At 42.1% G+C, this 26,295-nt stretch overlaps 2 protein-coding genes across 6 annotated transcripts in view; both read left to right on the top strand.

The window, feature by feature from the left end:
- LOC148342653 (DNA (cytosine-5)-methyltransferase 3A-like) overlaps positions 1–11,103 on the top strand; it is a 36,239-nt gene extending 25,136 nt beyond the window's left edge. The window contains exons 15-23 of one of the 2 annotated variants that reach the window (XM_088310218.1): positions 1,376–1,559; positions 3,108–3,192; positions 3,266–3,411; positions 3,620–3,710; positions 3,798–3,946; positions 4,784–4,869; positions 5,474–5,543; positions 5,620–5,738; positions 6,948–11,103. In XM_088310218.1, coding sequence (XP_088166344.1) covers positions 1,376–1,559; positions 3,108–3,192; positions 3,266–3,411; positions 3,620–3,710; positions 3,798–3,946; positions 4,784–4,869; positions 5,474–5,543; positions 5,620–5,738; positions 6,948–7,089 — 1,072 coding nt within the window. In that variant the 3' untranslated portion in view covers positions 7,090–11,103. Of the gene's footprint in view, positions 1–1,375; positions 1,560–3,107; positions 3,193–3,265; positions 3,412–3,619; positions 3,711–3,797; positions 3,947–4,783; positions 4,885–5,473; positions 5,544–5,619; positions 5,739–6,947 lie in introns of both variants that reach the window. The other variant, XM_088310211.1, reaches the window with a different exon arrangement.
- Positions 11,104–12,820: 1,717 nt separating this feature from the next.
- Positions 12,821–25,498, top strand: dpysl5a (dihydropyrimidinase like 5a). Of its 4 annotated transcripts, none has more exons than XM_088310252.1 (13): positions 12,821–12,861; positions 14,346–14,616; positions 16,947–17,105; positions 17,540–17,719; positions 17,836–17,904; positions 18,226–18,270; positions 18,362–18,437; positions 19,277–19,433; positions 20,636–20,777; positions 20,853–20,995; positions 21,076–21,283; positions 22,812–22,980; positions 23,042–24,693. In XM_088310252.1, exons 2-13 carry the CDS (start codon positions 14,356–14,358, stop codon positions 23,125–23,127), a joined length of 1,695 nt encoding a protein of 564 aa, XP_088166378.1. In that variant the 5' UTR covers positions 12,821–12,861; positions 14,346–14,355; the 3' UTR covers positions 23,128–24,693. The 4 variants fall into 4 exon arrangements, 3 of the variants coding, with proteins under 3 accessions (XP_088166378.1, XP_088166371.1, XP_088166357.1); XM_088310245.1 differs by having other exon boundaries at positions 12,825–12,967; XR_015846077.1 differs by lacking the exon at positions 12,821–12,861 and adding an exon at positions 24,716–25,498 and having other exon boundaries at positions 14,323–14,616; positions 23,042–23,207.
- The last annotated feature ends 797 nt before the right edge of the window (positions 25,499–26,295 follow it).

The following is a 26,295-nucleotide window of genomic DNA, read 5'->3' as shown; positions in this document are numbered from 1 at the left end:
CGGACGATTACCGTAATTTCTGGACTATAAAGCGCAAAAAAAAAGAAAGAAAAAAAGTGTTTCATCGGACGATTACCATAATTTCCGGACTATAAAGCGCAAAAAAAAAGAAAGAAAAAAAAAGTTTCATCGGACGATTACCGTAATTTCTGGACTATAAAGCGCAAAAAAAAAGGAAGGAAGAAAAAAAAAGTTTAATCGCACGATTACCGTAATTTCTCGACTATAAAGCGCAAAAAAAAAATAAAAGAAAGGGAAAAAAGTGTTAAATCGGACGTTTACCGTAATTTCCGGACTATAAAGCGCAAAAAGAAAGAAAAAAAAGTGTTTAATCGGACGATTACCGTAATTTCTGGACTATAAAGCGCAAAAAAAAAAAAAAGAAAGAAAAAAGTGTTTAATTGGACGACTACCGTAATTTCTGGACTATAAAGCGCAAAAAAAAGAAAGGAGAAAAAAAAGTGTTTAATCGGACGATTACCGTAATTTCTGGACTATAAAGCGCAAAAAAAAAGAAAGAAAAAAAGTGTTTCATCGGACGATTACCATAATTTCCGGACTATAAAGCGCAAAAAAAAAGAAAGAAAAAAAAAGTTTCATCGGACGATTACCGTAATTTCTGGACTATAAAGCGCAAAAAAAAAGGAAGGAAGAAAAAAAAAGTTTAATCGCACGATTACCGTAATTTCTCGACTATAAAGCGCAAAAAAAAAATAAAAGAAAGGGAAAAAAGTGTTAAATCGGACGTTTACCGTAATTTCTGGACTATAAAGCGCAAAAAAAAAAGAGAGAGCGACTATTAGCCGCAGTTTTCTATGTTGAAAACAAATGAGTTGTTTAGTGCATGTACAGAACGATTTCGTTCTGTGAATGCACATAAAGGAACACTAATAGATTGTGAAAAAGATGCCTTTTAACACAGCAACAATTTTGCTCATTAAAACAGAAAATTGAGATTTATATAGCATATTTTCTGAACTATAGAGCGCCCCCTATCGGTGAAAGAAAAAGCCGCCGAAAAGCCGCACCGTTGTATTAGCCGCATGGTTCAAAATCGATGAAAAAAGTAGCGGCTTATAGGCCGGAAAATACGGTAATTAAAAAATGAATTTAAAAAAAATGAGGGGTGTCCCTCAAGCCTACAACAAACATGAATTTCAGGCAAAACATTAGACCCTTTTACAAGACTTTGTCCTTTCATATTTAACAGAGTGAAAAATCAGCCAAAATCATCTGATTTGTTGCCGATTTTATTTGTGTGCATTAGTCATGCCAAAAAAAAAAAAAACACTCAGTCGCGGTCGAGAGCATTCTTGGATGCTCGCGCCAGCAGGTGTCAAGTGGCAGTATTGAATTCAATGGCATGTGGGCCCAGGTGCTTCTGTGTGGAGTGCGTGGACCTGTTGGTGGGCCAGGGCGCCGCCCACGCCGCCATCAAGGAAGACCCGTGGAACTGCTACATGTGCAATCCGAAGGGGGTGTACGGCCTCCTGGAACGCCGCCCCGATTGGACCTGCCGCCTGCAGCGTTTCTTCGCCAACAACCACGACCAGGATTTCGTAAGTGACGGCTTACCTTTGAGACAACGTGCTTGATGGATGATAAATATGGCATTTGCCGTCACATACCTCAATGGGTTGGAACTCTTTGAGCGTCATTGACGTCAATTGCCGTCAACAGAAATTCTAATACAGAATACCATTGACGGCAATTGACGTCAACTAGATTTTTTCTTTTTTTTTTTTTTAATGGGACTGGGCGGACAAAAGTCTTGGCCAAATTTGATCTTTTAAGCTGTGAAAATAAAACCAAAATTAACTATGGCGAGGAGACTGAAGAATTTAATTTCTTTTCGATGAGCTCAGCCGTGTCAACAACAACTCAGCTCCTAAAATATGAAAATGCAACCGTTCCAAGCAGCTTGCGATTGATCCAAGTGTTTTTTTCACGTCAGATACAATACAAAGAGTGTCAAAAGAGAGAAACGATGATAGAGATGATTTCAATTTACACACACAAGCATGGCATGCACGCATGCTCGCACACGCGACTAAATACGACTACAAAATGGCAGTCACATAGTTTAAGATTGTCACGCTGATCATTGTAAATATATTATTTTGCCTCCAAAAACACATTTTCCTTTTTGTTGTTGCTATTAGGTTCATGTTTTGAACCCAAAAAATATCTTTTCACAAAAAGTCCCATCCAAAATGGCACATGTTGGAAGCCATTTTTTTTTTTTTTTTTTCAAATGAAAGAAGGGTCTAATCTCTCATTTGGTAATGTCTGTTTTTGTGTAGGCACAAAACACAATATCTCGTTAGGCTTGAAAGTAGGGATAGACCGATATGCTTTTTTCAGGGACAATAACGATACCGATTATTATTAAAATGGTGTCAACATTTTTAAAAATAGCAACTTCTAAACTTGACTTTGTTTAATTGCCTCTAAGCACATGTTTGTGAAACAACTTGATTTGCAACATGTTAAAAACTTTTTTAGAATTGCAAGGAGCTCCCAGACTCCGCTGCATTTCTTATAGTTCATGGAAAACAAACTTCTCTTCAAAGATTACGACTGCAAATAGTTTTCTATTTGTTGTGAGTTGTAGAAGACTCACATTGATTCAAATGTCGGCAGTCTGTTGCCTTGTTGCCTTCTGTAGTGCGTGTGACTCGAGGTGAAAAAGCAAACAGGCAGCGTACTGCTGATTGGCTGCTACAAGGAACCAATCAGATAGTGCTGTGGGCGGGACAATCTGCTTCTGCCGGCAGGGCCACCAGCACGGCAGAGAGAGGGAGAGAAGCGAGCCAAAATAAACCAGCTTTTAATTTATCGGACTTTGAAAGTTGAAAAAAAAAAAAAAGGGGGCAGATGCCGATAATTGACAAAATGCCACATATCGGCCCCGATAATCGGTCTATCACGACTTGAAAGATCTGTCAGAATGCTTTTGATTGGCTGCCATTCAAGAGGTCATCTTTTTTTTTTTACCATAGCCAGCATCGAAGGATTCAAGTCATAATTTATAATAATTTTGACAGACTTTAATATTCGCCACGCTTGTCATGTCGTCATGGCTTGTTCCTCGCATTGTGCCACAGCAACCGACAAAGCTTTACCCTCCCATCGGGGTGGAGAAGAGGAAGCCGATCAGAGTCCTGTCGCTATTTGACGGCATAGCAACGGGTAAGACGCGTATTTCCCAGCCCTTTGCACGCACTTCACGACTGACGGGCCGTGTTGCCGTGTTGCGGCGCAGGGCTGCTGGTGCTGCGCGAGCTGGGCATCCAGGTGGAGCGCTACGTGGCCTCCGAGGTGTGCGAGGACTCCATCACGGTGGGGCTCGTCCGGCATCAGGGCCGCATCATGTACGTGGGCGACGTCAGGAGCGTCACGCGCAAACACGTGAGTTCAACCCATTGCGCTGGATTTTATTTATCGTTTATGACCGAGCCAAATGTCAAACGATACGATTGAAAAAAAAGAAAGGGTGATGGCATTGGATAATTAAGTCTTTGACAGTTTTCTGTTCTCGCGACTGAATTTATTTTCTGCCGTGTCACCTTTGACTTTCTCTTAAGTTAAATGCTGTCCGTGGGACTTATTTATGCAGATCCAAGAGTGGGGTCCTTTTGATCTGGTTATCGGTGGAAGTCCGTGCAACGACCTCTCCATCGTCAACCCGGCGAGAAAAGGCCTCTACGGTGGGTGAAAAAGCGGTTGTGAACATTTTGCTTTTCTCGATATCACAAGCGTAGTTGACGTCCGTGTGGACTGTGCCGCCGCAAAAGAGGGCACGGGCCGCCTGTTCTTTGAGTTCTACAGGCTGCTGCACGAGGCTCGGCCCAAGACGGGGGAAGAGCGGCCGTTCTTTTGGCTCTTTGAGAACGTGGTCGCCATGGGCGTCAGCGACAAGAGGGACATATCTCGCTTTCTGGAGGTACAGTCTCACAAGCACGTGGAACTCATGAGTGCGCAATCATCCATGACAGGCGTGGGCAAACTACGGCCCGGGGGCCACATGCGGCCCCGTTAAACGTTTTAATCCGGCCCGCCGAACTTGAGAAAAATGTCATGAATAAACCTTGTTCATGTTTTATTTTCCAAAGACATATATATTGTTGTCATGCTTTTGTTCACTTTCATTTCAAATTAAATGCATTATTTTTCTCCGACGAGCTGAGGTGACCAAAATACTCCGTCCATCTGCTCCTGGTCCGGCCCCTCTGTCAAATTTTCGAACCCATTGTGGCCCGCCAATCAAAACGTTTGCCCACCCCTGGTCTATGACATCATCTAAGGTGCCTTGGCAAATAATCACCTGAACCAAACAAAGAGACAGACGCCTCCTAGTGGCAACAAATATGAGTGCCAAGTGAATACTCTGCATCAACTGCAATTTATAGAAAATAGCGGCATTGTCAATATTGGCCTCATCCTATAAAAATACATTTGAAAAAAATCGCAATTTGATGACATATTTGAAGACACATTTTTATTCTTTAGCTTTCGACTCAACATGAGACAGTCGCTGCTCTGTTGCTTTTGCGGGTATCTTTTGTAAATGTGTTGATGTGTTTTAATTTGTGTACTAATCACCCGCTAATTTATACGAAAGCGCTTTGTTACGGCTCCAGCGGTTGTGAAATGCGCTTTGTAAATAAAGTTGTATTGTATCCACATGCTCCGATGGAGGTTCTGCATCTAAGTGCTTCTAAAAATGTCCCAATGTCAAAGCAAAATATTATCGACTGATATTTTTTTCCCTCGTCGTCAGTGCAACCCGGTGATGATCGACGCCAAGGAAGTGTCCGCCGCCCATCGCGCCCGCTACTTCTGGGGTAACCTTCCTGGCATGAACAGGTCGGTGGGTGAATGGTGAGGGAAAGCATCCACGTGGACTCAAACATGAAACCAGAATTGCTTAGCTTGCCTCATTCGGTCATTTTATCATTTCACGCACTTGTTGTGACGTGAACGGTTTGTCCTGCAAACCGGTGAACACTCAATTGGTCACGAGGCTTTCGGAAACTAGTTTAAAAATTGGCTGAATTAAGGACGGCTCGGTGTTTTTTTTAGGTTTATTTTACGCTGCAGGTTTTGGGACTTTTAAAACTAGACTTGAACTCATTCACTGCCATTGACGAGTATAGACGTCAAAAAGTGCATTCATTTTAGCCGGGCTGGTCGTAAATGTGTTTTAATGAATTAAAAACATTTGCGTGTGTTTTATTTATTCAATTTCATATTGATTTTCTATTTATTTAATCTTTAACTGAATTAATATATTTAATGACATTATTGTTACATTGCACTGGAGAGGGGTGCTCTCCGATCTCGTACAATGAGCACAACGACAAAAATGGGCATTCCGATTCTGATTCTGATAAAACGCCGAGGTGACATGCAGGACAGTCATGTTCGAGAAATTGTTTGATTTGTCTCAAGCGCAACCCTTCCTCCCCAGGCCACTAACGGCCATGTGCAGCGACAAATTGGACCTGCAGGACTGCTTGGAACACGGCAGAACCGCCAAGGTGCGCCTCGCATGACACCGGACCTCGGCGCGGTGATGTGCACGCCACCTAAAAGGTCTCGCTTTGTGTGTGTCAGTTTGACAAGGTGAGGACCATCACCACCAGGTCCAACTCCATCAAGCAGGGCAAGGACCAGCACTTCCCCGTCTTCATGAACGAGAAGGAGGACATCCTGTGGTGCACCGAGATGGAGAGGTAAACGGCACCTCGTCTCTTACAGCATGAATTTGACTCGGCGTTATCAAAACGACAAAAGCGCAACATTTAGCGATGACAGTGAAGATTTGTCGTTGGCGTACCGTTGACCCTGCTTATGTAAATCAATGAAAAGTCGTTCAATAGCACAATGACTGCCGTTTGTGTTCTGTCAAGACGATGTACCTAAATGACTGGCCCAAATTAGTTTTATCATGGTTTCATGAATTTCCGTATTTTTCGGACTATGAGCCGCTACTTTTTTCCCAGATTTTGAACCATGCGGCTAATACACGTCATTTCGGTGGATTTTCCTTTCACCAGTAGGAGGCGCTCTATAGTTCAGAAAATGCGCTAAATAAATCTTGATTTTTTTTTCTCTCTGTTTTAATTGGCAAAGTTGTTGCCGTGTTAAGAGGCAATGTTTTATCAATCTGTTTGCGTATCTTTTATGTGCATTCACAGTTCAAAATCGCAAAAACGTAAAGCATAAAACAACATAAGTTTCAATAGGAAAAAAATTCTCTTTGAGTGCAGAATTAATTATTTGTGTTCTGTCAGAACTTTGCATCGAAACAACTACAAAACACTTGTTTGTATTTTATTATTTATTGCGTATATTCCATTTAATTATTATAAGAAGCGTCGATTAAAAAAAAATTGGGTCACGAAATCTGTGTAATTACTAGCGACAATTTGGATCAAAATGGCTGCCGAATCTGTCGACTGACATCAGTGCCCTCGGGCTTGCGGAGCAAATCTCTCATGTGCCTGGAAACAGTTGAGGCATGACGTCCGCAATGCGAACCCAAGGGCCCTTTGCAAAAGGCGGTACGTCAAAATAGTAAATGGATGAAGACGGGTGGGCTCATCGGCCATTTGTGATTTGAGTTCCCCTTTGAACCTGCCCGACTTCCAACGCGTTGACATTTCTCGACAAAATAATCGAGGCGATAAACCGAGCTTCACCCCGTAATCTTAATCTTCAACTCAAAAACAGTGCTGTTCTCAAATCCAAAACAATGGAACGTCACCATCTACAGCGACCTGTAAATCATTACTTTGTTTTTTTTTCCATTTGGGATTTTCACCTGCAAGATGGACGAGACCCGATTCCACGTCGAGACAATGAAAAATACATGCATCGGTGGTAGAAAACAATTTGACAATTTGTTCTTGTATGTTTTTTTTTTTCTGTATCTCCACCAGGATCTTTGGCTTCCCGGTCCACTACACGGACGTGTCCAACATGAGCCGACTGGCTCGGCAGCGTCTGCTGGGACGATCGTGGAGCGTTCCCGTCATCCGTCACCTGTTTGCGCCGCTCAAAGATTACTTCGCCTGCGTTTGAGCGCCCTTTTTGCGGCGTCAGAGCCTTGAGCCTCCGGCGTTTCAAGCTCGGAAATCACTTTGGTGCATCCTTCACACGTTTTATTTGTTGTTCTTATTTAATTTTTTTTTTTTTTTTTTGATCAGTGTTCTTTTCACTTTGATTTGTTTTCAGTGCGAGCTATACTTGAGACAATGCTTTCGGAGAAGAGCTAAACATGGGGGAAGCGTACTGTACTTTTTTTTTTTTTGCCGCGCTTCCGGCGGTAAAAGGAGCTCTAAGAATCCCCCCCCAAAAAAAAAAAATACACCAAGATCACATATACCTCGTCGTTTACAGCTTCTGAAGGTAATACAATTTTTCAAATAAGGTACTACTACTGTAATATGGCTACAATGCCGCGGTGCTCCGCAATGGCGGGAAACGTCGTCCACTGAGCTCTTTGCTTGAAAAAGACTGAGGGGGAAAAAAAAACAAACAAACAAACAAGCGTGGAAGACGTTTGTGCTTTTTTGCAGCTTTTCTACAAGTTCTTACTGGTGCTCACTTGTTCACAACTCGCCTTCTTGAAGTGCACAAACTAAGCTAAGCGACGATATTTCCCGCCGTTGGAAAAATATAACGTTGCGTTCCATATTGACGGATTACATTTACTGTACATTTAGTGTGAGGTGCAAAAACGAACTAACAAAAAAAAAAAAACCTCGACAACATGGTGCGGCTTCAAAAACGTTCTTCTACCTTTTGATAACAATTTTTTGATGTGCTGTTTTATCGACATTATAAAAGCACTTTTATACTTTTATTTCCTTTTTCTATTTGATTTTTAAATCTAGGTTGATGTCATTTGTTTTATGACGATGTGAACTACCCTGGCGCAATTTTTTTTTTTCTGTATACAATAGGGCTGTGCCATTCGTAGGGACAAAAAGTGGATTTTTTTTTTTCTTTCAAGATATGAAAGCTTTTATTGTAGGAGACATTGTATAGTCAGACCACAATCGTTCTTTTGGTTATTGTAAAGAGGCGAAAAAAATAAGTGGAGTGTAAAACCGTCCTGGTTTTGTCAAGACTGTAATGTGCATTTGTCTAAAACAGTCTTTCTTAAACACACCCCCTTCGCACCACGAACCCCACAATTTAATAAAAATTCCAAACCAAGATGACTGCCATTAGACATAATGTTCACCCGTTGGTTGAAATCTGACTTGGAAAGAGAAAGGAGAAAAAGAATGAATCAGCCAAGGGAGGGAAGACAAAATAAATGTGCATCTATTATTTCTGACGCACCCCCTGGTCGCACCTCTATTTGGGAATCCATTGTAGAAAATATTTAACTTGGAAAAAAATTAAGTGAATATATTATCTGGATTGTAGTCAAATGTGAAATTGGTGCACGCCCACAGTGTACACCAAAAACAAAGGAATCACACTTCAATGTAAATGTCTAATTATTATATCTGGTGCACCTCCGGCAGGGTGCTCCCGCACCTTTAGTTTGGAAGTCCCTGGCAAAAGAAAAAAAAACATTCGGGTGGACAAAATGAGCTGACTAAATTATCGCGACACCTCAAATTTCCCCATTGTGGGACTAATAAAGGACATCTTTATCTTTATCTTTGTAACAGTTGGTGCACCCCCATCCTGTAAACCAAAACAAAAATGCAAAACAAAGCCCGTTTTGTACATAGCTGTGAGAATTGTACATGCATTTGTTTAAAAAAAAAAATTAATGAAAAAATCTGTAATATTTCTATATATCAGACGCGCCCCTGCGGGGGGGGTGGTCATGCACCTCTGTTTTTGGGTCCTTGGTAGAGTTTCTTTTCCTCTATTTTAATAATTGCATTAAGCCTTTAGGTCAACAAAATTAGCACGGTTATTGAAATTATCTGGTGGAATTGGCGCACCCCCAACACGTAAACCGAGTCAGTTTAACCTTGAGCTACAGCATAACAGGTCGATTATTTTGTGTATGTATTTTGCGGTTTGTTAGTTTACTTAAAATTTGCAGTTAAATACTCAATATTTTCATTTTGAATTTTAACACCGGACCACAATCAGGCTTTTTAATCCAACACATCTTCCGGGGGGTGTGCACAATCACAATTCGAGGGTTTGGGAATCCATGCAATGAAATGTCAAGGCATGCTCGATTTGAATTCATGGTTAAGAATTACGGCGGATGTCTTCGGAGTTGGCGCACCCCCTTATGTTGGACACCACAACTAAACCCACGAGACTTCCATTAAAAAAAAAATCGAAACAAAATCCGTTTAACTATAAAGCTTTGATGCTTATTTGGTGACGATGTAAATTTGTAATTATTACTGTAGACTTTGAATCTTACGCACCCCCCGTGGGTAACAAAATTAGCTACTAAATTCTCTTGATTGTAAATCACCAACATGGAGAACTTGGTTTTTTGGTTTGTCAGAACCGAAAAAAACTGACAAGACAAAAGGTTGCTAAAAACAAGCAGTTGTCAAACTTTTTTTTTTTTTTTTAAGCACACACCGAAGTTTGGCGCACCCCCAAAAAATCAGAAAAAAGCGTGTTTTGACACGTCACAGAATTGCGAGACAGACATATTAACCGCGAGTTCCCCGCGCTGCCTCCGTAGACGGAATTAAACCGAGTAAATTCTCTTGATTGTAACCGCGCAAAATCTTAGCGAAATAAGGTGGCTTTAGGCGTGAGCTTGTCAAAACGAAAAATTAACAAAATATAAAAAAGAAAACATTTTTCATATAACTAAGTTCTTAAGTGACCTTATCGCCATCCATTTCCTCCCTTGCCCACCCAACTTCCGTCGTCTCGTTTGAACATTTTTGTACAGAAGCGTTGCCTCTTTTTTTTTTTTTGTCTCCGCTTTTTAATGGAAATGTACAAATGTAATTCTTGGCTAATATATAATCAAATAAGTGGGGTTTTTTTTGTTGTTGTTTAAAAAAAAAAAAAAAAATGACGTGATGAATTTTGATTACGATCTAGATGTCGTTTTTAGTCCAGTGTTTCCCAACCTGTATTGAGCCAAGGCACATATTTCACATTAGGAAAATCTCACTTCAAACAAAAATGTCACAAATAATCAATAATGTTATAAAGAATAATAAATAATTTCTGGTCATCATTTACTGATTACCAAATGCGGGCGTGTTGAATTAAACGCAAAAGGTTCATCGTAGCTTCTGCCATCGGGTGGAAGAGCATTTCGTTGTTCTGCTTGTCACTATACGTCGCTGGCATAGATAGAGGAAGGAAAAAATTGGTCATAAATAAATAATTATTTGCGGGAAAAATTACGGTATGTGAAATTTGATCATTTGTTTTGGTTGGTAATCACCGGTTTTTGTTCAATTCCCATCCCTGATCGCGAGTTGCCATCTTCCACGACTTCACTGCACAGCCCGACGTCGGCGGCGTGTTTTTAAGACTTGATGTCCAGATTTATTCTGCGCGTTTTACGGCATCTAGAAATCTGCCCTTTTTTTTTTTTTTGTCTTGTCGTAACTTTTATTTGATATAACTCTATTAACTAAAGGCATTTTAACTTTGTACTTGACAGGAGGAAAAGAAAATATACAAAAAAGGTTTTCTTACGTTGTTTTAGACTTTAGAGGATTGTTGTAGTCGGTGCGTATCTGTGGGACAATTGTGAGGAAGAAAAAAAAACTGGCGTGATGTATCAATACGCTTGTTGGGTTTTTAATTGTTTTTTTTTTTTTTGTTTGTTTTTTTTTATTCCCAACATTCCGCGCGGTGAAGTTCTCCATGTCTTTTTATGAACTGTTTTATTCACATCACTGGTCAAAGGCGAGTCGCTGGACCGTCCATGCGACTTCCTTTCTAAAGCGTCACTGTTGTTTGAAGCCAATGTGCTTTCTTTTCCTTTTGGAGTTCAGTTCTGACAGCAAATGTAGCACTCAACCCTTCACACCGCATAAATTACCTTTTGTGTCCAGAAAGAAGATAAAGACTCCGTATGTCCTTGTGCTGGAGAACACTTGAATAAATTTATTGGGTTTTTTTTTTGTTTTGGGTTTTTTTGTGGGAAAAAAAAATGCATCTTGTTCTTGTCTCATTGTACACACATTGTAGTGCATTTCACAAAAGCTTCCTTCTTTTATTAACATCACTTCTTATCATGTGTATGAAAATCTAATTTAAGTTTGCACACCTTCAATTTCCAATTTGTTTACACGGTGCACAGGTTAGAAAATAACCCCAAAATTCGAATTTGTCTGAGTACACATTGTCAGTAGCACATTTTATAAAATACAGTGGTGCCTTGAGATTGAACCCAGATTTTTCAAGATGTTCGTTCAGACAATATTTTTGGACTTTTGCCCCTTCACAATAAGCAACAGTTTGGCAGATTCAATTCTTCCCCAAAAAATAGACGTGACACTTTTTAATACCATTCCTAAATATAAAACAAAGAGAATTATTAATTATGGGTATAATACAGTTATAAACCCACACGATCGTTGTCCCCTGTGAAAAACTAATTTTAGCTTTTGAGTTTATACTGCCCCCAGGTGGCCAAGGTGGGCCACCAGAAGGAGCAGCACAAAGAATTGAAAGGATGCCAATTGGTTTAATTGTGCCCAAATTGTTTAATTCTTTACATTATATTTCATTGGTATTATAGTGGGGTTTTTTATAGTGCAGTATTATAGTTCCCCTTATTAAAAACACATTACATTTTTCTTGGATTTTAAAAGCAGACGGACAAACCTCTATCACCTGGTTTGTGTAAGCCGTTTCCTCAGGAGTACGAATAAAATGTTAGTTTGGTTGTCTTTGAGTACGAAAAAGATAACAGCTAGCCTGCTTGCTAATGTCAGCTGTACAGCGCACTATACGTTTCAGCATCAAAGAAACGTGAGCCTTAATGGAAGTATAGTCACGCTGCAGAGAATTTCACCTTAGTTAAATAACGAGAATAGATCGTCTACCGTTCCCTAACAGGACGGTAAGCACGGCTCACTTACAAGTGATGCTATGCTAGCATTTAGGCGACATTACATGAGCGAGTGCTGAGCATTTTCTTTATTTTTGTGTCCTTTTCTTTAATTAGCCAGTTAATCATTTAAAACGTTAACTATGACAGCATTCTACCACGTCTATTTTTGTATCAACTTAATTGTTGACATGTACATCAAAGGCTTGTTTGTGTGTTTATTTGTTTTTATGTTAATTTACTATATTGCTATACATTGCACATGTTGTACTGGGTTTTGAGGTATCCAATTAACAAATTCTATTCGCGAAATCATGTTATAGATGATGTCTCAATTCAAATCACCACACAATTAAAAGCTATTGTTCATCCAATATGGCGGCGATTTCGACGTAAAATGCAGCACTCAACACGACATCTATTAAGTATTTTAATCGGTGATTTCCGCAGTTGGCCACGCCCCTAACTTCCTCCAATTGGTTGCTCAGGTGACCGTCTTTGCTGATACGCTGTCAAGCTATACAAACATCACCGGAAGCAGTGGCCGAAAGTAAAAAATGAATCAAATAAAAGCCAAGTGAGTGGTACTTTTTTCTAAATTTGACCTGTGTTTAGAACGTTTTTACTACAGTAAATATAGTAATACCACTGTATACCTAATAATAGAAGTATTTCATCTCTTGTCGCGCTTTACGTCGAGTAAATTGCGTTATTTATTTTCATATTTTGAAAGCCTGTACAGGAAACGACTTTTATCACGTCGCGTCCACACTAATTTAGCGTAAATCCAGTGATCCTGCACCGGCCGGGAAAGGGTTCCATCTGCGGTGAGTGAGTGTTTGCCTCCCGGGCCAGTGTCGCATTGTATGTGTGTGGGCGGAAGGAACCCGAGGAATTGAGCGGACCTGCTGCAGCTGCACACCCGGACGTCAGGTACGCAAGGGCGGCTACCTTCATTGGCTGCACCCGGGTAGATGCTGAGCCTCCTAGGAGGGGAGGGGCTGCAAGTGGGATTTGATTTAAAAATCCCTGGTGAGGCTGCACATCTTCGGCTTTTCGCCCCGTGGGAGCTCAACTACTACCCCCAGGCTTGTTTTTGTTCTAATGGATGGAGTTTTTTGAATGCTTGGGGTGCAGAGGCCGGGTTAAGAGGAGGAGGAGGAGGAGCAGGTGGGGGGGGGGGGGGGGGGGTGGATGGAGGCGGTTAAGGCGTTTCTGGGTCGCCCATGAAAAGCTGTCTGACGGACACCAGTTTCTTTGTCATCATTTCAACCCCAATTGCAATTAAAGCATACGCTACGCTTGAACGTGCAAAAATAATGCACGAACACGTGCGGAACAGCACTTTTAAAAATGTAAACATTTTCTCCAATCAGACATCTAATTGACACGTTATTATTATGCATATGCGTTTGATATTTTTTTTTTGGGGGGGGGGGGGGGCGGGGGGTGCTGTTTGATTTCATAATACAACCATCGTGCTGTCATCATCAAGGCAGGAATGCCTTCAACCTGCCGCACCCGCTTACGCAAAAAAGACGCACGCCATTACGCACGGGCGTCATCATTTATACGCGAGGGGGAATGCCAGCCATAATATCGTTCATTTTAGATGCAAATTTTGAACTCTTAAAAAAAACAAAAAAGTTAGATTTCTGACTATTTTTTTTTAATGTAATTGATGATGAGCTCGCCTGTTTTTTCAGAAGGGAAGATAGATTTTCATTACCCACTTTAGGTGCAACTTTTAAACTACTTATGAATGCGAGCTCGGGCGACTGGTTAGCACGACGGCCTCACAGTGCAGAGGTTGTGGGTTCGATCCCGGCTCCGGCCTTCCTGTGTGGAGTTTGCATGTTCTCCCCGTGCCTGCGTGGGTTTTCTTCGGGTACTCCACTTTCCTCCCACATTCCAAAAACATGCCTGGCAGGTTGATTGGGACACTCTAGATTGCCCCTTGGCATGAGTGTGTTGTTTGTCTTTGTGTGCCCCGCGATTGGTTGGCGACCAGTTCAGGGTGTATCCCGCCTACTGCTCGAAGATAGCTGGGATCGACATTGTTCCATTCAATACGGGGAAAAATAGACTTTTTGTTGCGTCAGTGTTTGAGCTCACGTCAGCGTGCAAGCGGCGACTGACACGAACGGCCGCCAGCTCCACAAACCTCTTTCACTTTCAGCCTGGCAGCTCGCTCATCTATCTTAGCATCACGGTCTCGCCATGAACTATTAATATTGAGCACGCAAATTCAATTCAAATTTTAACAAGGTTCCCGCCTAAAAAAAAAAATGATTCCGGGTTTGCCACGCAGAGCTAAAGCCATGACTACCAGCGCGGCCATGGTGCGCATCCTGATCAAGGGCGGCAAAGTGGTGAACGACGACTGCACGCAGGAGGCCGACGTCTACATCGAGAACGGCGTCATCCAGCAGGTGGGCAAGGAGTTGATGATCCCCGGCGGGGCCAAGGTGGTGGACGCCTCGGGCAAACTGGTGATGCCCGGCGGCATCGACACCAGCGTTCACCTGGAGGAGACCTTCATGAACGCCACCACCGCCGACGACTTCTACAGCGGCACCAAGGTAAGCCGCAACTGGACGTAGAATTTTTGCTTTCTGGTTCTTGTCTTGGGTCATGGAAATCTTGACTTTGGAACTAGAGACGCAGAAACCTTGGCTTAAAATTTCCTGTTCTCGTTTTGAGCATAAACATTCCGGTTCTTAACTCTTTCAAGTGCTACACAGAAACTGCCAAATAAAAAATTCTTGCATCGTACAAAAAAGTTATTTTCTAACTTATTCACTTTTTTTAAATTTTTTTTATTAATCAACTGTTGTTTCCCAAATCTCCTATTTTTCACCCCCAAAACGCAAGCAACAAGATTTATGTGAAAATACATTTTATGCACAACAGCAACTTTTATGCTCTTACTTTTTGCTTTTGTGATGCCTCAAACATCGTGCAGTAATTTTTCTCTCCAAAAATACCAGCAATGAACATGTGCTTTTGTTGGAAAACTAATGGGCTTACATATATTCACCAGTTGAACAGTTTTCTATTTGACAAACATAACTCATTATTTGCATGCTATTTAGTAGTAGTCGTAGTATTTATCTACTTTGATTACAGTACCTGACTGAACATTTACACTCGCAGTTTTTTAAGCGTTCACTACGACAACTACCAAACAAGACAAATAAAAAGAATAATAATGCAAAAAATCCGTGGCTTTATCATTTCAACGTTTCATGTTTCATGAAATATATAAATGTAAATATAAATTTTGTCCAAAATTGCAGACTTTGTGATTTGAAAATAACATTGTACAACAATGATGATAGACCGATTATTGGCCGGGCCAATTATCAGGGCCCATATTTGGTATTTTGACAATTATCGGTAACGGCCTTTTTAAAAAAAAAAAAAATTAAGTTAAAAGCTTATTTAGGTTTATTTTGGCTTGCTGCATCTCTCTCTCTCTCTCTCTCGCTCTGCTGTGCTGGTGGCCCTGCCTGCAGAAGCAGATTGACGCCCACAGCACCATCTGATTGGATAGCAGCCAATCAGCGCTAAGCAGCCTGTTTGCTTTTTCACCTCCACGCGCACACACTACGGGAGGCAACAGGCAACAGACTTTGCACACATTTGAATAAATGTCAGTCCACTACAACTCACAACTAATCGAAAACTATTTGCCGTAGTAAACTTTAAAGAGATGTTTGTTTTCATTGAAGTATAAGAAATGAATCCGAGCCTGGGAGCTCCTTGCATGTTTTTGTCTATTTTCTAAGATCTAAAAAAACATTAACATGTTGTAAATCACTAAAGTTGTTTAACAAATATGTGCTTAAAGTCAAGCTTTGGAGTATTTGTTCATCAAAATTTTGAGCCCATTTTACCCCCTTTTTTTTTAACCAATGAATATCTGCTTCAAATATCGGTTATCGGCCTCCATGACTTCTAATAATCGGCCCAGAAAAAAGAATATCGGTCTATCACTATCCAGCATTCCAATGTGGATTTGAAATGTATTCATTGTCCGGCCTTCGTTTTAAAGTGACGTCAGCATTTAAGGCATCAGATTACTAAAATGGGCTGGCGCATTCCAGTTCCAGTAAGCGCCCAATTGCCTGATGGACTGGACCGGCGCCATCTAGACATGATAAGCCGGCGAGTCGTGACGCGACGCGACGCGCTCCCATCGCTTTAGTCGGCCAACAGACGCTGCCTCTCTCTTCCCCGGCCTCGCCCCCCCCCCCTTACCCGGAGACAAACGCCGACCCGTTTCCATGGCTACCATGAGGCTGGCTGCGAATTCCGCCCTGAGGGCTTTTCACATGCGCCATTGTGCTCCGAGACAATGGCTCTCAGACCCGCCAGCCGCCACCGCTATAAATATCCACGCTCAAGACGCACTCCTCCAGCCCGGAGAGTCAGTTGACGGATGCTGTTGCATCAAAACACTCTCACTTTCACTTTGCAAAATGTACCCGTTTGTAAGAATACATATACGTTCAACACTTTGCATTTGCCTGAATTTACACATATCGGTATCATTAAATAATTCAAATTTTCTTCCCTCGCAACCTTGACTGAGCCGAGGCATGAATTTTCCTGTACCTTAGTAAAGAAAACAAAAAAATATATGGCCCATTTTCAGAAAGTGTAATCCAGTATTGTGAAAAATAAACCAGGTCAAAAATGTGTTCATATACTTTAAATCAAACCTTCCTGCAGTGTGCTCTGAATAAATAAAGAAATAGTTCACTCTTTATCTTTGTTGGCAAGAGCTTGTTGAACGTCTTGGTCGACTCCGGTGGTCCCCCACCACATAAAAAAATAAATAAATAAATCGCCACATCCAGCAGCGAGTGCTAGTATTTGTTGTTTGCTTGTTTTTTTTTTTTCCCAGGCTGCCTTAGCTGGCGGTACCACCATGGTGATCGCGCATGTTCTGCCGGACAAGAACGAGTCTTTGCTGGAGGCCTACGAGCAGTGCCGTAGCTCGGCCGACGCCAAAACCTGCTGCGACTACGCGCTGCACGTGGGAGTCACGTGGTGGAGTCCCAAGGCAAGCTTCACAAACTCTTCTCAAGCTATTTTGTAGTAGTAGTATTTAGTAGTGTGTGTGTGTGTGTGTGTCCATGTTTTAGGAGTTTACATGTTCTTGTGACAGGGAAGCTCATCCAAATGAGATTCAATGTTGCTGTTTGATGGCCGTCGCTTTTTTTTTAAAATTAATTTTATTTTTTTTTTAACTTTCCGAGCTTGACTCATTCCCTGCCAATGACGGGTAGAGAAGCCAAAAAGTCCATTCAATTGACCTGCGCTGGCAGTGAGTGAGTTCATGATGAAGTCGGAGCTGCCAAAAATGCCCGTTCCCAATCATAAAAAAAAAAAAGTTGGCGGCAATAACCGTTGCTGGTGCTCTTCATTCGTCAGCGCCGCCCAAAGAGCTAACGTGGCGTTCAGCGTCCACACTCCACTTTGGATTTCTCGCCGCAGGTGTGTGCCGAGATGGAAAAGCTGGTGAGGGAGAAGGGCGTCAATTCCTTCCAGATGTTCATGGCCTACAAGGACATGTACATGTTGAGGGACAACGAGCTCTTCCAAGCCCTGCAGCACTGCAAGGACATCGGCGCCGTTGCCAGGGTCCACGCGGAGAACGGGGAACTGGTGGCTGAGGTCTGGAATCAAAATTTGTCACTATTTCTACCGAGTCCTCGAGATTTTTCAAATGGATTTTTCAAATCGTAGCCACGAGATAGTCTAACGGACACGTTTTCTTCCCTTCCCGGCAGGGTGCGAAGGAAGCCTTGGAGCTGGGCATCACCGGCCCGGAGGGCATCGAGATCAGCAGGCCTGAAGAGGTATGAAGATCACATCGCCACCTTCCAAGCAGCAGTTTTCCATCAGGCAACACAGTCGGCGTCGTCACTGAATCCCGATCGACAGTTGACTCCCGCCGATTTCAAATCTCGAAATCTCGCACGTCGGGATCGAAATACACCAAAGCGCCCCCTTCTGGATCACTGAGCGATTGCACCGTGACAAACGCAACTGTAATGCCTGGTGGAAATGCGTCTTTGGTGGGGAAAATGCCACAAAGGCTGAGCCATCGTGAGGCGACGTCATTCACAGAATAAATCGCAGTCATTGTAATGCTTGACCTCATCTTTGGATTTTCACAGTTGGAGGCGGAGGCGACCCACAGGGCGATCACCATCGCCAACAGGGTGGGAGAGAGCACGCCCCCTAAAAAAATACGCTGACGACAATCCTGAAGAAAAATGATTCACTCCCGCGTCTTGCCTTTTTCCCCGTCAGACCCGCTGCCCGATCTATCTGGTTAACGTTTCCAGCATGGCGGCGGGAGACGTGGTGGCGACGGCCAAAATGCAAGGTGACGTTCAGAATGGTGGCCAGGCCTGCCAAATTTCAATGATTAAAAAAAAAAAAAAAAGTGGGCAGCCGGTTAGCATGTCCGCCTCAGAGTGCAAAGGTCGTGAGTTCCATTCCGGCGTGGAGTTTGCATATTTGCCTTCAGCGTAAGGCCAGCGACAAGGACTCACTGTCATCAACTCGTGATCTGATTGGCTATCGCAACTGTCGATCAACGGTAAAATCCCCCTTGAGCCACAGAGCAGACGCCCACAGCTAAGAATCTCAAGGCTCCGCGAAAAAGATTGTGTCGCTCTTTAATGAAATCTGCCTAGCAACACAAAACAGCTGAATTCTGATTGGATAAAAACACGAGGATATAATATGACATCAATGTGAAGAATATGATCAAGATTTCTTGATGATGTTAGGCCAGCAGAGAAGCCCTTGACCGGCCACCACTGCCAAAAACGAAATGCGACCGGTTTCATGTTTTTTAATTATGATTTTTTTTTTTTTAATGCATTTTATTTGATCTACGATCAATCAAAGCATAAGAAAGGTGATCAACTTACCTGCTGACCCACTGGGAACGGTCACATCAGCGCCGGTGGTTGCAGCTTCCCGCGACTCAAATCACCAATCACTAGCTATCAAAAACTCATTTCCATGACTGCTACTTTAGTAAACGGAGAAACAAAAAAATGATAGCCCGACATTTGTTTAGGACTCGTAACAGTAAAAGACCAACCCTGAAAAATGGATTGAATTCTCGCAACAAATATTTACTGTATTTTGCACTGCAGCATTGATGAAAAATTCTTTGAGGAAACTTTTCAGAGTGTGCGTCGTGTACAACAGGAAGGGTGGTGTACGGCGAGACGACCACCGCCCACGCTGTGCTCAACGGTGCCCAATACTACCACCAGGACTGGGTCCACGCCGCCGGGCACGTGACCCTGCCGCCTCTGCGCCTGGAGCCCAACACGCCCAATTATCTCATGAGCTTACTGGGAAAGTAAGAATCTCGCCAAAAGTTTTCCCCAAAGTGCTTCACACGTTTCTGACAGTCGGGTCCAATTTGAGGTGCTTTCCAATTTGATGCCTTGCTGCAAACATTTAAGTTCTCTGGCATCTTCTAATTCGTGTTAGTGTGGATGTCCTGTGGCACGATGCTGCCACACACAGGTTAGTCTTGGTATTACAACAGACAGACAAGTAGTTATTTGTGTGGTCATCTGTTGCAAGAAGCGGCTTTCTTGGCAGATGTTTTTTTTTTTTTTACTTGTTCGGGGATACATATAATACGTTGCCGTAAAAGTTCTTGACTCGTTCATTGCCATTGACGGGTATAGAAGTCATAAGGTGCATTCTTTGTACCTGGACTGGCAGTGAATGAGTTAAATGTTCTTAATTCAGATTGCTATGTTGGCACAAACGTTCAGATTCTTTTGTCAACTTTCCTTCCCGGCGTAAACGTCCAGGTTCTTCTGATAAGACCTCGATATACGGTAATCTGAAGGTTCTCGTTTGCGACTTTCTGGGTCTTATTTTCAAGATGTGAATCTTTTGGTTTACTGTATTGTCCGGACTATAAGCCGCTCCTTTTTTTGATCGATTTTGAACCATGCGGCTAATACAACGGCGTGGCTTTTCTGTGGATTTCTTTTTCACCACTAGGGGCGCTCTATAGTTCAGAAAATACGCTAAATAAATCTCGATTTTTTATTTATTTTTTCTCTCTTAGGTCTGTTCTGTTTTAGTGAGCAAAGGTGTTGCCGTGTTAAAAAGCACTTCTTTAGCAATCTGTTTATGTACCTTTATGTGCATTCACAGGACAAAATCATTCTGTACATGCAGTCAACAACTCGTTTTTTTTTTCAACAAAGAAAACTGCGGCTTCTAGCCTGGTGTGAATTGTACAACATTTTTTAGTTTTTTTTTTAAAGAGTTGCTGTTGTTGTTCCTTTAACGTTCAAGTTCCCTCGCTTCTTTTATTCTTTGTATTTTCCATCAGTCTGGATGCCTTGTGGTGCCATGCTGCCTCTTCAGGTCATTGTTGGTACTACAGCAGACATGATCGCTTTGGCTTCCACGACACACAATAAAGGCCGTTAGCAACATATCGCGTCTCTTAGATTTTCAAACTGGGTTCAGATGTTCCAAATCAGCTTTTTCATTTGAATGAAATAACGCTCTCACGATCTCGCCTCCTCTCAGTGACACTCTGAATGTCGTCGGGTCCGACCACCGTCCCTTCACCACCAAACAGAAAGCCATGGGCAAGGACGATTTCACCAAGATCCCTCACGGGGTGGCGGGCATTCAGGACCGCATGAGCGTCATCTGGGAGAAAGGGGTGGTACGTGTGTTGCCGTCGCAGGACCAGAACCAAAATCTGCTCTATTGGCCGATCGTCCTCTTGACCGTTTTACAGATCGGCGGCAAGATTGACGAGAATCGCTTCGTCGCCATCACGAGCTCCAACGCGGCCAAGATCTACAACCTCTATCCCAGAAAAGGCAGGATCATCCCAGGGGCAGATGCCGACGTGGTGGTTTGGGATCCCGAGGGGTCCAAGTACGAAAAACCGCTCAGCATCCGGTGAACCTTGCCGCCGCTTTTCCGACTGATGGGCGCTCGTTGCAATTGTCTTGCAGGATCATCTCGGTGGAAAATCAGGTGCAGGGCGGCGACATGAACCTTTATGAAGGCCTTCGCTGTCACGGCGTGCCCTTGGTCACCATCAGCCGAGGGCGGCTGGTCTATGAGAACGGCATGTTCACGTGTGCCGAGGGCTCCGGGAAGTTCTGCCCTCTGAGGACATTCCCGGATTTTCTTTACAAGAAGATGGTTCAGAGGGAAAAGGTACCAGAGAAGAAATTATTTGTCCTGACCCTGGGAGCTCATTTTTCTATTGTCGTCAAGTTGCAACTCACTTTTATAAAAAGTAGCAACAATATAAAAAGAAAAAAAAAATTGTTTCGAGCAGGCGTGGGCAAACTACGGCCCGGGGGCCACATGCGGCCTGTTTTAATCCGGCCCGCCGAACTTGAAATGACTAAACCTTGTTCATGTTTTATTTTCTAAATATTGTGGTTTTTCAAAGACATTTTGTTCACTTTCATTTCAAATGAAATGTATTTTTTTTCTCCGATGAGGTGAGGTGACCAAAACACTTCCTCCATCTGCTCCTGGTCCGGCCCCTCTGTCAAATTTTAGAACCCATTGTCGCCCGCCAATCAAAAAGTTTGCCCACTCCTGATTTCGAGGTGCAACGATGGATCAACTTCATTTTAATCGCAAATTATTTTTGCTCATTGATGACATTGATGCTCATTGATCAACATTTTTGCCTATTTTCTCACGTGACGGAATCATAATTCATTGATGTTTGTGATTTTTTTGCACTGTCAATTCAAAATAATGTCATATTTAATACAGGGATAGAAATTAACCATTTTTTTCATCCAATTAATTGAAATATTCAAGGATTATTGATCTTTAGTTGCAGGCCTAAGGTTCGAAAATAGCATTTGATTACACGCATATTCTTTAACTCCGTGCAAGCACCTTCTTAAAAAAGTATTGAAAATGTCAACTGCATGTGGAAATAGAGCGATCGACTGTGAGAGTGTGTGTGAGAGAGAGAGAACGAGATTGTGTGAGTGTGTGTGAGTGACTGTGTAATTGAGAGGATGAGTGTCTGATTAGAGTGAGTGTGACAGTTTTTGCGCGAGAGTGCGGGTGTGACTGTGAGAGTCTTTCAATGAGAGTATGCATGAGTGACTGTGCAACTGAGAGGATTAGTGCCTGAGAGTGTGTTCGTTTGTGAGAGTCCACCAATGAGAGTCTGTGTGAGAGAGTGAGAATGTGAATGTGTGAGAGATAGTGCAAGTGAGAGTGTATATATGAGAGGGATCAGGAGTGTCTGATTGAGAAAGTGTGACAGGCCGAAAGAGAGTGGTTTTGTGTGTGTGTGTGTGAGAAAGCGTGCGTGTTTGAAAGCGAGACAAATCAAGTGAGAATGTGTGAGTGCTTGAGAATATATGAGAGAGAGAGCCTGTGAGTGAGACTGTATAAGAGGGAGACGGAGTGTGAGTGAGAGCGAATGAGAGAGAGACAGAGAGTGAGAATGTGTTTGACAGTGAGCGAGTGAGTGAGTGTGAATGAGAGTTTATGAGAGAGACAAATAAAGTGAGAATGTCTGACTGTGTGAGAGTACATGAGAGAGAGAGTGTGGGTGAGAGTATAAAAGGGAGAGTGCGCAGGTGTATGAGTGGGTGAGAATGAGATGTGTGAGAGTGTGTGTGTGTGTGTGAGAGAGAAAGAGAACATTACAAGATTTCAATCTCCAGTGAGTGCGACTATTTCAATTTGTGTGCGGACCTCCCAGTGCCAGGCGGCCAAGCGAGTTGAGCGTGAACCGTACACGGGAGACGTGGTCGCCGTGCCCAACGCCGGTAAGAGGGATGTGGTGACTTCGGACCTGGACACTCCGACGCGCCCCTGCACCCGTCACGGCGGCGTGAGAGACCTCCAGGGGTCCAGCTTCAGCCTGTCCGGTGAGGATTGGCGGCAAACGAAAATCTCTGAATGCTAAACTGACAAAAGCGGCTTTCTCAGGCGCCCAGATCGACGACAAGATTCCTAAAAGATCCTCGGCCAGGATCCTCGCGCCACCCGGCGGGAGGTCCAGCGGGATCTGGTAGAAGCTGACAACGCCTTACGGGAAGGACGATCTCTCGGGAAGTTTCCGCCTGAGCGAGACACGGTTTTACTTCGAATCAATGTGGGTGAAAGAGGTCACGTTTAATTTTTTTTTTCTTCGTTTCCCAATAAGCCCAGTTTGTTCTGACCCGAAAGAACCGAAGCTTATGATGTTTGCCGAAATCTAACGTGGGTCGCAAAATCCGTTGATTTCCTCCAAAACTTTGGAAAGCAAATTCTCCACCAAGTGTCAGTTAGGGAATCTCGCTTCTTATGTTACAACGCGGAAAAGGAAGACGATGGATCGTCACGATGGATCGCGAGTGTTGCGTCACAGTCAAAACCCGTTTGGACTTGTGTGTGGCGTACTCTGGATGTGATTTGAGCTTTTTCACGTTGTACTGTGAGCCTCGAAGAATGAGATGTGATATCAATTGAGAACGTGGCGAAGGAAACCAGGTGCAATTTCAAACTTATTTGTTTTTATTTATATTGCAATATTTGCGCCCCCCCCCATACACACACACCCCCACACCATTTGACTCGATATCAGTGTACGGTGGTACCTTGACTATCAGGCGCTCCAACTTGACAGTTGACAGTTGGCGATGCACTTTCTGTCGTCCGTTGAACGCGACAGCCAGACGCACGAAATAAAATGAACAAACTCACAAGGAGCATTTCGAAAGACGCAATAGGCACTTGACTGTATTTTGCCGGTCTGTCCTTGCGTCTTCCGTCTGCGACGTGGACACCCTTCCGTCCTTACACTAAAAATAATCGCCGTCCGTCTTCGTCTTTTTATAGCGCTGTCCGTCCTTGCATTTCCGTTCTTTTCCGTCCCAGGGAGGAAATGTCCATCTCTGTAATGAACTGCATGATAAATGGCCAACGCGGGGCTGGATCCAGAACTCTTGTCGCTCACGAGGCCACGCCCCTTCAAAGGCACGCATCACACAAATACTTCTGTTTCGAAAAGGAGCACGCTCGCAAGGCGCATGGAAAAGACGCTCGCACTTAACTTGGCGCGTAGTAAATTTTTTTTTTGTGTGGTTTGTAATTAAGTTTTATAAAACCATTTTTTCTTTACATTTTCTTTTGTGTTGTTTTTATGTTGTTGCTTTTTTGTATTTTGTTTTACATATATATATATATTTTTTTTATTATTTATTTTATTTATTTTTATTTTATTTACTTTTGGGGACCCCTTAATCCTCACAACAATAGAAAAAATGTTTTTAAAATTTTTAACAATATTTAACTTTACAACAGAATAATCGAGTGAATTTTTTTTTTCCTGTTTTTTTTTGTTGTTTTTTTGGGGGGGGTGAAGGATTGTTTGAAGGTCATTATCTTTGTCTTGTGTTGTAATGTGTTGAGATGTCTTTTATTTTTTTAAAACAGAAAATAATTCCAACATTTTTTTTTGACAGTTTGAAAACATATCAGCCAATTAAATCGGTCTGCTGATTAATCGGCCGGGCCCTCGTTTTTATGTTTTTCTTCAATAACTCTATTTTTCTTGTGATAAATGTGTGCACAAAAAAGGGTGATTTTTTTTTTAATTTTATTTATTTATTTTTTTTTAAGGATATCCAAGTGAGTTACGGAATGACTTGACCTCATACATCAAGGTACCGCTGTACATTCGACTTCCAAACTGATCTTCATGCCGCTTTGGTTAGATATCATCACAGGGTTTTTGCTGCATATAAAATTTGGAGGGTTTGGTGTGGGGGGAAAATAATAATGAAATTGAAGAAAAATGTCCACTTTGGTCCCAATTTTTCTGCCATCCATTTCGCTGTGGACTTCTTTTTTTGATGATGAGGTTTTTTATGACCACTATTTGGAAAAAGCAACGCTGGTCCGCATCCTTTGATGAGTTTTTACACTGAATGCAAAAAAAAAAAGTCTCACCTCAACTGCCTTTTTCCTCACACTCGCTCATTATTTAGCGTCTGACATCTTCCTGACTGCACACCTCATCTTAGCGCTGTGAAAATTCCCCTGAATGAAAACGGTGACGTTCGAACTGCAGACATGCTCCTCCTTCTAAGGAGCTTCACAAACTCAAACGCACTGATTTTTTTTTTCTTTTTTTTTTTTTTTTTTACTGGTTTCTATTTATTTATCATTTTACTTTGTGAATAATTGTCTTTGTCCTTGAGTTATTTTTTTTTATGTTTGTGTGTGGAGGTGGTAGCATTTTTTCCCACTCTTAGACCCTAAAAAAAACAAAAAAAAACAACCAAACAAACCAAAAACAAAACACTGGTGCTGAACTTTGTGGTCACTTTGTATGGTTTGGTGTCTTCCCTTCTCGCAGCGTCTGTCACATTCAAGTGAAAATAAAATGACAGCGGAATGTCAGCTTGGAGTCTCGCGTCTTCATTAGCTAGCATGCTCACTTATGCTAGCAAGAAACACGTGTGATGTCCCAACATTGTTTTTTTTTTTTCTTTTTTCAAGCAAAAGTCAGAAAAATGTTTTTGTTTGACGTCATTTGGATGTTTTTTTTTTTATTTGTGTTTACTTTCTCAGCCTTTTTTGTCATTTCAATTAAATGGATTACAATATTTTTTTTCTTTTACATTTCTTTCGTAATTTAAATGTTTTACTTTACTTTTTACCAATTTGGTAATTTTATTGACACAATTAATATATCTTGATGGTTTTACTTAAGTATTTTTTGTACCTAGATTTGTCTTTTTAATATAATGTATAAATTCATTTTCCCTAAGATTTTTTTTCACGCATTTAAGCTTACTTTTGATTCATTTTTGCGTCATACATATTTTACCTGAAAGGCTTTTTTATTAGCCATTTTCAGCTGTAAAAACTTGATTTGCCTATTTTTCATGTCCATCTAAAAAAGTGCGCCTTTAACAACATATTGATATGAGAGATTTATTTGTTACCTATCCTACCCTTTAAAACAAATTTAAAAATAGTTGAACGAACAATTTCTATGTCACAGTCATAACGGCCCTCTGAGTGAAACCATAACTACGATGTGGCCTGTCTCCAAAAATGAGTTTAACGGCCCAGGTCGAGCGCCATCTCAACCCAATAAACAAAGGAATACTTGATATACTGTAACTTTTGAGTCCCGGAACCTTTCTGTCACACATCATTTACTGGACAGCAGAGGTGCTCAACTCCGGTCC

The sequence above is a fragment of the Idiotropiscis lumnitzeri genome, chromosome 1, assembly GCF_059441095.1.
Source record: "Idiotropiscis lumnitzeri isolate Australia: NSW breed Sydney's pygmy pipehorse chromosome 1, RoL_Ilum_1.0, whole genome shotgun sequence".
NCBI classification, from domain to species: Eukaryota; Metazoa; Chordata; class Actinopteri; order Syngnathiformes; family Syngnathidae; genus Idiotropiscis; species Idiotropiscis lumnitzeri.
The sequence above is the reverse complement of the archived record's forward strand: the minus strand, read 5'-3'. Positions and strand labels throughout refer to the sequence as shown.

Coding starts and splice junctions, on each gene's coding strand:
- dpysl5a (XM_088310231.1), top strand. CDS start 14,323: ATGATTCCGGGTTTGCCACGCAGAGCTAAAGCCATGACTACCAGCGCG. Junction 18,438..19,276: donor GGCGACGGCCAAAATGCAAG/GTGACGTTCAGA, acceptor CGTGTACAACAG/GAAGGGTGGTGTACGGCGAG. Junction 20,996..21,075: donor TGGGATCCCGAGGGGTCCAA/GTACGAAAAACC, acceptor ATTGTCTTGCAG/GATCATCTCGGTGGAAAATC.